The sequence below is a fragment of the Leptinotarsa decemlineata genome, unplaced genomic scaffold (genome assembly GCF_025532065.1).
Source record: "Leptinotarsa decemlineata unplaced genomic scaffold, Ldec_3_MD MMD2_tig00000133_RagTag_RagTag, whole genome shotgun sequence".
Classification (NCBI taxonomy): Eukaryota; Metazoa; Arthropoda; class Insecta; order Coleoptera; family Chrysomelidae; genus Leptinotarsa; species Leptinotarsa decemlineata.
The window spans coordinates 663,817-677,674 of record NW_027412542.1 but is presented as its reverse complement, the minus strand read 5'-3'; the positions used below and the strand labels follow the sequence as shown (position 1 = coordinate 677,674).

General features: G+C 38.1%; 1 protein-coding gene across 3 annotated transcripts in view; it reads right to left on the bottom strand.

Annotated features, from left to right (window-relative positions):
* The window catches only part of dachs (unconventional myosin-IXb-like dachs), a 174,047-nt gene that overhangs the window by 37,636 nt on the left and 122,553 nt on the right, over positions 1 to 13,858 (bottom strand). Inside the window, exon 1 of one of the 3 annotated variants that reach the window (XM_074172455.1) lies at positions 9,193 to 9,359. The exons of the other annotated variants lie outside the window; for them this stretch is intronic. Within the exon in view, the coding sequence (XP_074028556.1) occupies positions 9,193 to 9,253 (61 nt within the window). The 5' untranslated portion in view covers positions 9,254 to 9,359. Of the gene's footprint in view, positions 1 to 9,192; positions 9,360 to 13,858 lie in introns of those variants that run through there. 3 annotated transcript variants of the gene reach the window in all.

Sequence of the window (13,858 nt, the reverse complement as noted above, 5' to 3'; positions counted from 1 at the left end):
TAACCGGAAGACGACAATATATTATTCATAACAACATAACATCTGACATTAAAAAAATCATCAGGGAGTTCCCCAAAGATCTGTGTTAGGTCTTCTTCTGTTTATTTTGTATTTAAATGATTTGCCATTATATGTCGACATTGCGGACACATTTCTTTATGCAAATGATTCCTCATTTACAGTTAAATCAAGAAATCCCAGTATATCAGAAGATATTACAAAAAAACACAAGAAAAATGTGAACTATATTTCAATTCGAATGTGTGAGGAAAACACACATCATTGAAATCAATAAAAAACTCTCCAAAGGCCGTTTCGCCCTAAGGAGAATGAGGAGTGTGGTAAGCAGAGATGTTATCAAAATTGCGTATTTTGGTATAATACAGGCTCGCTTGCAACATGGAATATTACTTTGGGGTTCAGTATGAGCAGCAAATCAAGTTTTGATGTCTCAGGAAAAAATAATTAGAGAAATAGAGCAAACTACCGTGATCATGAAAAATATTTTTTCATTGATCTAGAGATTCTCACTGTCCCATGTTTATATATACTTGAAGATATATTACACGTTGATAAAAATAAAGATAAATACACTACTGGAGCAATGATACACGAATACAATACCAAAAGTAAGGAGATCATTAAAACAGCTAAAATGAATTTGGTGAATACTGAAAAACAATCTGAAGCATGTTACGGCGAAATATATATATATATATATATATATATATATATATATATATATATATATATATATATATATATATATATATATATATATATACTTTTCAATTAAAAAACTTAAATTTGAGGTGAAGCGGGCACTTGTAAGCCAAGCATTTTACAAAATAAATGATGTCTTTCACGCAGTTTGGAAAATATAACAATATAATGAAATGGCACCTTTGTAGCTAGTTTTTTCTTATATTGTGTCAAGTTTTTGTTTGACGTGTCAAATCATACTATGTTTATAGAAGGTTATAGAAGAAAACAGTCTGAGCTACCACCAACATATAGTCTACGAGATCATAGAAGAACAGAGCAGAGACACGATGAACGAATGCAAAGGATGGAGAATAGTGAAAGAAGACTTACAGAAAGTCTCTGAAGAAATTGGACGGTCACTCCTTACGAAAGGGAATGGGATCGACGTGGCACTACTAACAAAAATTATAAAAGCTGTATGTAACAAACTTTTTCCGAAAAAAAGAGTGAAAGGTAATAGAACTCCAGTATACTGATGGACTGAAGAGGTTGCAGGAAAACGTAAGGCATGTGCTCAGGCTAGAAGAAAAGTGGTAAGATCGAACAGGAGTAATGATGAACCTCAAAAAAGACTGAGGCAAGATGAATACAAACAAAGCAAAAATGATCTGATGAAAACAATAGTAGAAGCCAAACAGAAAGCGTGGAGACCACTGATAGAAGAAGTAGATGCGGATATCTGGTGAAAGGGCTATCAAATAGTAGCTAACAAGGTTAGAGTCAGACAGCCGATTGGATTTACTGAAGAAGAACAAATAAAATTTGCTAATACGTTGTTTCCATCTAACCAGATTAAAAAATGGGACAGACTACCAACGGCACTAGAGGAGATACCACCGTTCACAATGGATGAACTCATGGAAGCCAACAAAAGACTAAAAGAGGAAAAAGCCCCCGGTCCGGATGAACTCCCAGCGGAAGTCATCAAAGTTGTCGTTCAGGCACACTAGGAATATTGTCTGAGGATAATGAACCTATTTTAAACAAAAAGGCAATTCCCCAAAGAATGAAAGATAGCCAGACTCGTTCTTATCGAAGAAGGTAAAAGTGAATCGTACAGGCCCATATGTATCCTGAACATCATGGGAAAACTCCTCGAGCATCTGATCAAGGCGTGACTCTTGAGAGAAATAGAAAATGAAGAAGATCTAAATGAAAATCAGTTCGGTTTCCGAAAAGGTAGGTCAACAACAGATGCACTGGCGAAGGTACAAAACATCGCAGACCAAGCAAGCGAAAGGACTGGCAGGAAAAGGTGCCATGGGAAGGGATTTTGAACGAAATCAAAAGAAGATATGTACCTGCATACCTGTACAATATGATTGCCAGCTTCCTTGAAGAGAGGGAGTTAATAGTAGGATACAAGGGAAAAATGAATATCACCTGTGGTCCCTCTGTAATTGGTCCCACATTGTGAAACATATACTATGATGGGATACTGAATCTGAAGGTCCCTAGGGAAGTTAACCTAATAGGCTACGCAGATAACCTAGCCGTAGTGGTGGTGGGGAAAAATAAAGAAAGTCTGGTAAGAACTTCCAATAGAACGGTGAAGGATATAGCCGAGTGGATGACAGCAAAACAACTCAAGCTTGCCCCTCAGAAGCCTCAGGCAGCAGGTAGAAAACTGAAAAGTATTACAATTGAATTGGGGAAAACGAACATCCGTAGCCAAGAATCTATTAAATACCTGGGAATCCACATGGATCGAAGTATGAAAATGGGAGCTCATGTTACAAAAATAGCAGAAAAAACCGGAAAAGCCATAAGCAACATAAGAAAGTAGCAGAAGAATTCTATGCTCAGTCGCCCAGTCGATCATGCTATATGGCGCAACGATTTGGAAAAGAGCTATGGAAAAAAAGGTATACAGGAATATAATACTTAGTGTTCAACGGAAAGCAGCCATGAAAATAGCGTTTGCATATAAAACAACATCAACTAAAGCTCTACTGATGATTGCAAGAACCCCTCCAATATAGATCTGCTGGCGGAAGAGAGAACAATGGTACAAAACAACGTATCAGAAGTGTTAGCAGGTTACAAATTATGGAAAAATGGCAACAATCTTGGGAGATAGACGATGGAAAGGCCAACTGGACAAGAAGACTGATAAGATACATAGAACCATGGATGAACAGAAAATGGGGAGAAGTGAATTACTTTCTCACACAAGTACTAACGAGGCATGGGTGTTTTCAGGCGTATCTGTTTAGGTTTAAAGTGAATGCATACGTTGGGAAAAACAGAGACGAAACGCAGAAATGACGACAGGAGAATTAACACCGGAAAACATAATAGGGAAGATGCTCAAAAGTATAGAAAACTGGGAAGCCGTTAGTAAACTCTCCAAGATCTTTCTTACAAAGAAAAGAAAAGAAATAGATGAATAAAAATGAAGTACTGAAGAAAAAGGAAGATCCCTAAACCATCACTACAGTCTGCTACTCCGAAGTAATGCCCGAGGGCGGTTCCAGAGTAGCCTGCTTTGACTCATGTGTGGTTTTTTAGTCGGTAAAAATCCGACACTACCTGGTCAGAGGGCGACCAGGTGTCTTTCGAAGATTTTTCCACTCGCCGAAAAAAAAAATATTGTTTTATGAAGACCAATAAATTCTTATCTTATCATAAAAAAATCGCTAATCGAATGGACAATTTTCACATTTCTGTGACTTTTCACATAATATCAAGATCATTTTCCAAGTATTGTGGTAAAGTTCATACTTACTATAGTGATTAATAAAATCATTTAGCGATTCATTAATTTTACAAACTACACACACCGATTTGATCATCACAATTGTTCTATTTTCAATAGAAAATAAAGAGTCAATTAAAAACCAAACGAACATACAAACAGCTTCACAAATTCAACAACATCCAACACAACAATTACTGACTCAACATCCAACGACACCTTTTACAACTAACGTTATACCTTACATTCCAAAACTATCTGAAAAAATAAGACGAATTGGGAATAGATATGATGTTAGAACTACTTTCAAAACAAAAAATACACTGAGATCTATACTCACACATACAAAACCCAACAACACTGAAGAAAAAACAAAAAATTGTATTTATAAAATACCTTGTTCTTGTGGTAAAAGTTACATTGGTGAAACCTCAAGACCATTGAAAGTGCGTGAGAATGAACATCGAGATTATATAAAAAATAGACAATTGACAGGATCAAAATTATCAGAACACATTTTAAAATCAGACGGTGAACATCGGGTGGAATGGAATAGGACAAGAAAGATTACCAATGAGCCTCATTCTAAGAGACATAAGCTAAAAGAATCAGCGTATATTCTCATGTCTGGAGAGAACTGTATCTCGAATAGCTCCTTAGAAATAGACCGTACTTGGCTACCCATCTTGAAGAAAACTTTGGATAGTGGCGAAATGGCAACAAACTGATATCGGAGAGTACCTTGTATTACATCGAAAATTTCAGTTGTCAATCAACCACATTGACATAATTTCATATTTCAAAACTTCTTTGACATCTATCGAAGAAGTAAAGAAAAAAGCTCTCAAAAAAGGAATAACTGCGTATATATTCGAATTTTTATCCAGATTTTGGCCTCCGAAACGTAAAAGATAAGTATTATTTCTTAATAATGTTTTTGATAGGCAAAATTGTTAAATACGACAAGTTACTGATAAATAGAAGATTTTTCTTTGTGAAAAATACTTTGATTTTTACGCAGTAACTTATCGGGGTAAACTAAAAAGTTTGCCCTTCTACACTTGTATAAAGTTCTCCATTATAATTTTTATATTTTTTCAGATTGTGGAAGGTAACAATTACCCAAAAAAAGGTCGATAAAAAACGTGTTTTTTAGTTTTTTAAACTATATTTATTTTTCATTTTTGAGTTTCGTATGCTATAAAAGCGTGTTTTTTAGTCTTTTTAAACTCTATTTATTTTATCTAAACTTCGGGATCAATCAGCCGTATAATGTTTAAAAAAATTACCATCAATAATTTCCGATTCCGGAGAGGGAGCCTGAAAATAAGTTACCAAGCCCAAGGCAGCAGGCGCGCTTGTTAATAAAAAATATACTTTTTTTCAAATGAAAAAATACATGTAAAATGAGTTCGAATTATATCAAGGAGGTTACGTACAGCGCCATCTTCCCGCGAATAGATCAAGCAGTAATGTCGATATATCAAGGAGGTTACGTACAGCGCCATCTGCTCGCGAATAGATCAAGAAATTATATCGATAATTCTGTCAAATACAGATCCCGAGCTTGAAAGTTACAAACAAACACACAAAAAAACATACATACATACAGGTGAAGCTAATAAAAGCCTCATAATAAAAAAATAAATCCTGAAGAATGAATATTGATATGTATTTGTCAAAATATTGATATATAATTTTTTTCAATTTATATTTGACCATTTTTATGGAATTCATATCGTCCAAACCCAGACGGCGATCATTCACTTTTTCATTGTACGTATTGATTTTCGACCTATCGATAATTCCCTGTCCGACCAATCATTCCGCATTGACCTTCCAAATTGTCCGGTCTAATAGAACAAAACTGAAAATCATGGGAATTGAATTAACTGGCCGACTGGTCGGGTTGTGAAAGTCGTTCGTAGGATTGTTTTATGGCCGTTTGCGGTCGCTCCGCCTAAGAAATTACCTGGAAACATTGTTATAAACAACGCCGTCGAGAGACCGAGTAGCTCTAGAAACTATTTATGGAGTCGATACAGGGAGAAAACAGATTCGTGTTTTATAAGTGGCCGTCCTTCTAAAGCGGAAGCGAAAATGTCATAATCAGAGACCATCGCATGTAGTCCAGAAAAAATAGATAGGATATATTGAAATGGGTAGTAGTACCAATTGAAGAGGGAGTATTTTTCAGGAGAAATTACTTTTGGAAGAAAACTTTATGGCTTTCTACTCGTACTTTACCATAATTGTATAAGGTCTTCCAACAGGGACTTCTGAACTTTGACATTTGATGACGGCCATCTAATTGAAGTTACGTCTATCAAATTAGTTGTCATTTATTCAGTGTGTTCAGCCAAAACACCATGGACGGATGCAGCATTCAACAACACGTGTAAATAATAAAACTGTTTTATCAAATTGGGTGTTCTCGACGGGCAACGTACCGCGCGCTTCGCACATTTTATGGTCGCCATAATCGTCCTACCGAGAGGACTATTCGCAATGTGGTGGATACATTAAAGTCCACTGGTTCAGTAAACGATCGACGTACGTCTACGAAACGCAAGATCTACCGAAAACATTACCGCTGTCTGTGACAGTGTGCAAGAGAATCTGACGCAGTCGATTTTGCGTCGCTCACAAGAACTCGGTCTTTCGCAGACCACAACTTGGCGGATGTTCGCTGAATGGTCTCTGGAGCAGATGAGGCCCGTTTCTGGATGATTGGGTTAGGTTAGGTTAGGTTCAAAGTGAGTGGGTCAGTATGGCCAGGAATCCAGACCAAAGAAAATATGTTGTCATCACCCGAAGTCGATTGTAGATCGAAACGTCGTGAACTAACGTGACTTGGAATCTCTCCACTTTTTATTTTTATTTTCTTTTTTCATTTCTTTATTTTTATTTATTCAATTGTTCTATTTTTACTTGTATTTTATTTCACTATTATTTCATTTCAGGTTTATTTTGGTTAATATAATTGTTATTTTCAGCTATTCATTTTCCAGTCGAGTCTTCCAATCGAGGATAGTCGTTTTTGGCAATTTGCTACCAATTCAGACGTTGCTCGGTAGGAGCCAAGAGCTTCCAACGCCGCTTGACTGTCCGAGAATATTTTTATTGACTGGTATATGAGGTTGGATTCTTCCAATCTCTCCGCGCACAGTTCAATAGCGTAACTTTCCGCTTCAAATACAGTTGCATAGATTCCTGGGCAGGTTGATATCTCTGTCCTGGGTCTGCTACTGAAAACACCTGCACCAGAACAGGAAGGTGTTTTTGATCCATCTGTGAACCAACAACTATCCGCTTTCAATATATCCTTCTCCCGGAGGATCCAGTCCTCTCTACTCGGAAACAGTTACTTTATAAGGCAGTTCGTAGTTGACAGTTGGATGCATAAAGTCAGAGGTCATTTCCAAAATGCTATTGGCAATTTGCACAAGTCCATCTAGCCTGTCTCTTTAGAAAAATGTGGAGGGGGAGTAGATCTAGAAGGAAATCCATGGCTGCTAACGGTGTAGTACTGATGGCACCACTGATGGTCAGACAAGCCTAAACCCCAAGTTTTATCACAAATCCTTCGACATGTCCATAGGGACAGCTTGGCTTTGTGTAAAACTTTTTCCAGGTGAGCGTTCCGGGTGAGTTTTTCATCAAGGACAATGCCAACATATTTCACTTCCGTTCCAAATGGAATGACCTCACCATTGAGGGAAATTGGCGTTAGATAGTCGAATTTTCTTCTCCTGGTAAAGGGGATTCTCACAGTTTTGCTGGGGTTGAAAGACTTCTGCTCTCTCAAGCACCAACTGTGAACAACGTCCATCGTGCTTTGTAGGATATTACAAGCTATACGTCCCGACGTGGACCTTACCAAGACGACAAGATCATCTGCATAGGCTTCCAGATCTACATTTCTTCTGTCAAGGGCATCAAGCAGACTATCCACCAGGAGCCACCACAGAAGGGTAGATAATACCCCACTTTGAGGTCAGCCTCTGGTGACCCTGAACCTGATGGCCTCGCCTTGAAGAGTTGTAGTTGCAGTTATGTTTACCAGCATGGCATAGATTCAGCCAGTTATGGTCGATTATATACCTTTTCTAGCCAGAGACGATCCTATAGATTTAGCTAGTGCATTGTCAAATGCTCCTTCAATATCCGGAAATACAGCAACCGCAATCTCCTTGTTGTCAAGGGATTTCTCTACAAGGTTGTTTAATGCTAAATCGGTTGATTTGCCGGTTTGATAAGCATCATTAATTCTTTCAAACGAATAAAAAATTTGATATATCTTATGAAATCTCACACACACTTCGTTTTATTAAAATTTGAGGACCATATACAAAAAAGTGACTGACTTCAATGAAAACTTTTTTAAAGATCTTTATATCATGCACAGATATTTATTTCAGATGCAAACTGGAAGAAAAAGTCAGATGAGAACCAAATACCCATACTAAATTTGATATAAAATACTCTTCTGTCGACTGAATAGAAGGATGAAGGTCATTTCCAATTCGTATCTTTCAGTATTAGCTAACGTGCCTGCCATGTTGGCTTGTTATGTTCACTGTAACCATAGACAGCTAAGCTTGCCTGCAGCTAGATTGGCGAATGCGCCAATATTAATGGGTGAGTTGACTCAAGTGATAATACCTTAGCTATTAATAATAAAATAAGGCAGGCTGCCGGTATCTGTTCCAAACAGTTTCTGTTTGCAAAACTGAGGCGAGTTTTTGAGTAAGTTGAAACTCAATTTTGAACAATTTTTGTTTATTCCTGCGGTATGAAGAGCTTGACCTTCGAAATTTTGTCAAAAAATAATGGTGTAACCATTTTTTCGGGGCCTAATCCCGAATTCAGTGATTCTCGACATTACTTGAACTATTTCAAAATTTTCAATACAGCGGTATCAAATTTGTCAATCGGTTTTTGAAAACATTGGAAATTACCAATAGTTCTCTTTTTCAATCATGTTTAAGATATAGAGGACCATGAATTGAAAAACTCGCTGATACCTTTTCACGAGTGTGAGTTACTTTTTGGTTCTCATAATTGTAATATTATTTTTTATTCACACTTGAATTTTTTTCCATAATTTGCTTAATCCTTGATTTAGTGCGACTTGACCTTTGAAAAGAGTGCTTTACTTATGGCCAACTGTAGATAGATCTATCACTGATTGGAGCTCCCAAAAATCAACCTATTTGCTACCAAAAAATAAAACCTTAAATATTGTTCACAGTGACGTAGGTTGAATAAATAAAACTTTTTTTTGTTAAAATAACCTCATCTTAATTAGACAGCTGCAGAGCCACTGGTGAGAACGGCCACTACAAAATATTTTAGTACAATAAATTGTTCTCTCATTTGTGAATAAAACCGAGGCAGTTGTTTCAAGATAAACTGCTAGATTACGGAGCCGATTTTAATAATTCTTTTACTATTAGGAAACTAACCACATCGCCAAAATTCTTGGACCCGCTAATGTTTGTCTAAATGAGACACTATTATCATAAGTCAAGAAGTGTATTACAAATTATATTCAATTTGGTTATGTAACCAACGCAAATTGGCTGAATTTAATTTTAAGTGAACAAGAAAAGAAAATACAAACGAAAAATAGTGCATAATAAAATTATTAGCATAATCTGAAATGTAAAAGAAAACCATTTCAGAGCGAAATCAAAAATGCATTGATATTCGGTGTGTTAACTCACCTGTGCTTGGAAACAATAAGGGTGTTAATGGTATCCATTGGGATGTTGTTCCATTCTTCATGAGCCGGGAGTGTGAGTTCCGGGAGGGTGCTAGGAGGATTAATTCTGTTTGAGATTGCTCATTTAACGAAATCCTACATGAGGTCAATGGGACTCATGTCTGGTGAATTTGCTGGCCACGGTAACCTTCGAATATTCTCGTGCGATGGTGACTAGCATTGTCATCCATGAAAATGAAATTGGCTCCAATTCCATTCGGAGAATATAAATAATGGGTTCAATGATGTTTCGAACCTATCTATCCCTTATCATCGTATCTGGGATGGGAATAAGCTGGGTACGACGACCATGCATTATGCGTCCCCCTAAATTGCTGATCCTCCTGGTATGGAACGACTTCTCTAGCAAAAGATAGTTTGTCGCCTTGGTCCTCTCAAAACTTTGTGTCGCCGACTATCACTAACTGAACCAAATCTGGTTTCGTCCGGAAAAAGGACATTTCGCCACTGAGCTAAAAGCCAATCTCTGTGTTCCTGTGTCCAATGTAGACGAGCGGCTATGTGTCTGGGAAGTAGCTTGGGAACTCTCAATGGCCAACTGGATTGCAAATTGGCTCTAGCAGGACTCCACCGTATTGTGGTACTGGAAATTAATTGACCAAACGTTCTTCTGAAATGAGCTCGGACTGCTGAGACTGTTATGTTTCGATTCCGACGTACATATCCTGCTAGATACCGATCTTCTCTTGCATTAGTTAGGAATCACACCGTGTTAGGAATCACACGTTGAAAGGTAAGACCTCGTTAGTCCTTAGCTCGCACAAGTTTCTTAACTTCTGAGAGTTGTCGTTCGTATGGGGGCGACAGCCGATTAACGGAAAAACAGATTCTAAACAGATTAGTAACCCTAGGACGCCCAGTTCCACGTCTCCAGTCAACGCTCATAGTTTCCTGGTACAAATGCACCATTCGGTTATCTGAAGCGAGGGGAAACCTTAATCCATCCGCGATTTGGTGATTCGACAGACCCTCATCATGCAAAGCTACTATATTCTTGTTCTATGGAACACTCAAATTCTATTGCCAGGCATAATTTCAAAGAAGAACTCAACAATCACTTAAACACGCTAAATCGATATGAACCACTTTCTAAACATTGGTATCTAAAATTAGAGGGAAATGTTTTTGTAAACATTTTTGCACGAAATATACATAAAATGTACAAAAAACCAAGCATGATAAATATTTTGTTTTACAATTTACGAGGGAGGTCCAAGAATTTTAGCGATGTGTATACACACATCGCCACAAGTATTACAGTCTATATATTATCTTGACATCCCCACGGGATCGGGTTCTACGCGGCAAAATTAGTTATATTCTGTAGTTCACGCAAACGACGCCGGTGGCAACTGCTATCATTTCATATGAAGAAATTCTATAATAACTGCAGTAATGATGAAAGTTTTACGGTGACAAAATACTTATGTTCGTTGAAATTGTGAGACGTGTACTTGAACTATGCAGACCACTTTATAAAGCACTGAAAATTATGACCCTTCCATCTCTCTTTATTTTGAGCACACTACTGGAAATACATAAGCACCTGCCGAATTTAACTCTGCAATCCGCTGTCCACAAACATAATACCCGCGGGGCCAATAAAATCAGAGTACCCAGATATAGACTTGCTAAATCTTTCAAAAACTCACTCAATTACAAACTGTATAATGTGCTACCAGATAATTTAAAAAATGCAACCAGGTATACGTTTAAATTCACTATTAAACTCTTCTTGGCGGACAACGCTTTCTACTCACTAGAGGAATATGAAACTTGTGTGATAAACGGGGGCTTGATGACGTATATTCGCTGAGCAGTCATAAACCCAACCTAAACTAATAGTCTCACATGTATGTATCTATGTTAAATCTTAATATTAACACTTAATTTTAACTAGTTTCTTTTTTTTGTAACTTCTGCACTTTATATTTTATATTTTACATGTTTTTTTTATGACTTTATGTATTTATGTAGTCAAGTGACTTACTCTATTATTATTATTGTTTTAACTTAGTTATAGTAATGTATCTCAAACTGCTTCAAGCATATGTATTGACGTGTCTATAAACTGTATGTTTCTGAAGATTAAATTTATTATTATTATGTTTGTTTCACAACTCTAAATTGCCCTCGCGCGAAGCCGAGGTGGACCGCTGGTCTTACGTTCAACATCATTATTCTTGATAACTAATTAACCAATTTAAAAGAAACAGCAGTGATAGAGGGTCGAAAATCAATATTGAGCCCTTCCGAAACAAACATTGACTTGAAATTTTTTATAGTCCGTTTGTAAGATACAAGGGTCACGTCAACGCACTGCATATCTCTGACGTGGTCTTGCATCGGCGAGGAATGTTGACTAATTTGATTCTTCACTCAATCAAACGGCATTCGGGTTATCTCATCCAAATTAGTTTTCTTTCGGCTCATTTCATCAACTTGCGAATACGTAGTATTACACGCATCAATCTCGGACTAATCATCTTTTTACTGTTATACTTGGCACTTAAATTAAGCTTATACTCGCTTCAATGTGATTCTGATAATAACGCACAAGATCCCTTAGATATATGTTGCAAAATGGTTCTAGTTTGCGGTTTCTGAGAGAAAACCAGGATCCTAGATTATGGGTGATTTATTTAAACAATAATTAACATGTTCATTGATACGAATAACAATAACAACATTAATTAGCAAATTGCATCGGTCCCTTTTCCACGTTATGAGAACGACAAAGAAGTGTTCTTTCACGCAACATGTAATGGGATTAGTTACAAGTTCTGAGAGAAAAAGTTGAAAAGTGGAACATAAATAACGTAAACCTGACAAGATTGTGTTGAACATTGATATCTACACATGGAAAAATCATACATCAGTTAATACTGGTTGGCGGGTTGGCTGTCCTTGTTCATCTTTCACTGCCTGATCCACTGTGCATGCTGTTTTCGTCAAGTGCATTGGCTTGGGATGTGGGGGTTGAGCAAATCGGCCATTGGATGCCCGGTTCCACGTAGCCCCGCTGGATACGGGAATCACAGAATCACTTGTGGTTCTGTTATTCCCTAACTGAATGGCATCCCAACAATGGATTAATCCTAAGGTGTGTGTAGCCGTGCCGAGAGGATGAATGACACTGATCCTATCAGCTGTCTCTATGGAACTTTCGAGATACCGGGCGCCCTCTCGTCGTAGCATCGCCTTGTCACGGTAATGCGGGGCTCTGCCGTGATTGACCTTCTTTCCCTAGCTGCTCGTGGGACTTTTATGAACAAAGTAAACTTGAAAATTCTTTCTGACGCTGAGTCTATAGAGGAGATGGATTTCGGCTTACGACTCCAACTGACCTCCCTGTATACTTAGATCAGGAGCGTTTCTACAGAGGAGATGGATGTCGAGTTTACGACTCCAACTGATCTCCCTGTAAATTTAGTTCAGGAGCGAGTCTACAGAGGAGGTGGATGTCGAGTTTACGACTTCAACTGACCTCCCTGTAAATTACAGGAGCGGGTCTACAGAAAAGATGGATGTCGAGTTTACGACGCCAACGGACCTCTCTGTAAATTTAGTTCAGGAGCGAGTCTACAGAGGAGATGGGACTCGAGTTTACGACTGCAACTGACCTCCCTGTAAATTTAGTTCAAAAGCGAGTCTACAGAGGAGATGGATGTCGAGTTTACGACTCCAACTGACCTCCCTGTAAATTTAGTTCAGGAGCGAGAGCTTCTCAACTTCCCAACTCCTGATCCAACAATTGAACCCTAAAAAAAGGTTTGGTGGTGCAGCCAGAAAACCACTGAGTCGTCTCATCAAAAGCGGGGTAACTTATTAAACCGCCTTGCACCAAATTCTTGAGCGGCGTACGCAGAATCTGTCTCAGGTGAGGGAACAAACCCCCCATGAGCAGGTTAGCAAACGTTTGCGCTCAAGTGATGATTCACCAAAACCAGAGGCGAAAAAGCCCTGCACGGCTGAATCTAAGGCATCGTCAGGTGTAGCTGACGTGCAACAACCCTCATATGGGAAGGTTGTCGTGGGTATCAAGGTGGGAATCTTGCAACTTGACAATCCGACTACTTCATTAACAGAGCATATACTTTGTGCCTGGTCTTCAGAGTTCGGCAGAGCCGTACTTTTACCATCTGACCTGAAATACCACTCACTATACAAACTAATCGGCATCGTTAAGAAGCTGGGTTTATTTGTGCGAGTGTGAGCCACAATAAACCCTTGTGGGTTGAGGTGGAAGGTCGAATAGACCCACTCACTTTGGAGTTGACCTAACCAAACCTAATACTGGAAATCTATTGTTGAAGGTCAAAAAGCCATTGGTGACTCGAGTACAAGACCTCTGGAGTCATTTGTAGACGATTTCTATCGAAGTTTTTTGAAAGGAGTCTAACAACAACATCACAATTATTTAGCTGTGCTTAGACCAAGTTGTGTGGTCTGTTCCAAGTCGTGGAATCATCTAAAAATAAGCCTACATTCCTTTAGCAACCTGGCATGATTGATGCAAAGAAACATAGAAACATGTTCGCGTGAAGTCTCGACAGATTATAAAAGACAAGACCACTTACGTTTGAAGTGTCGGATTTTTCAGACCG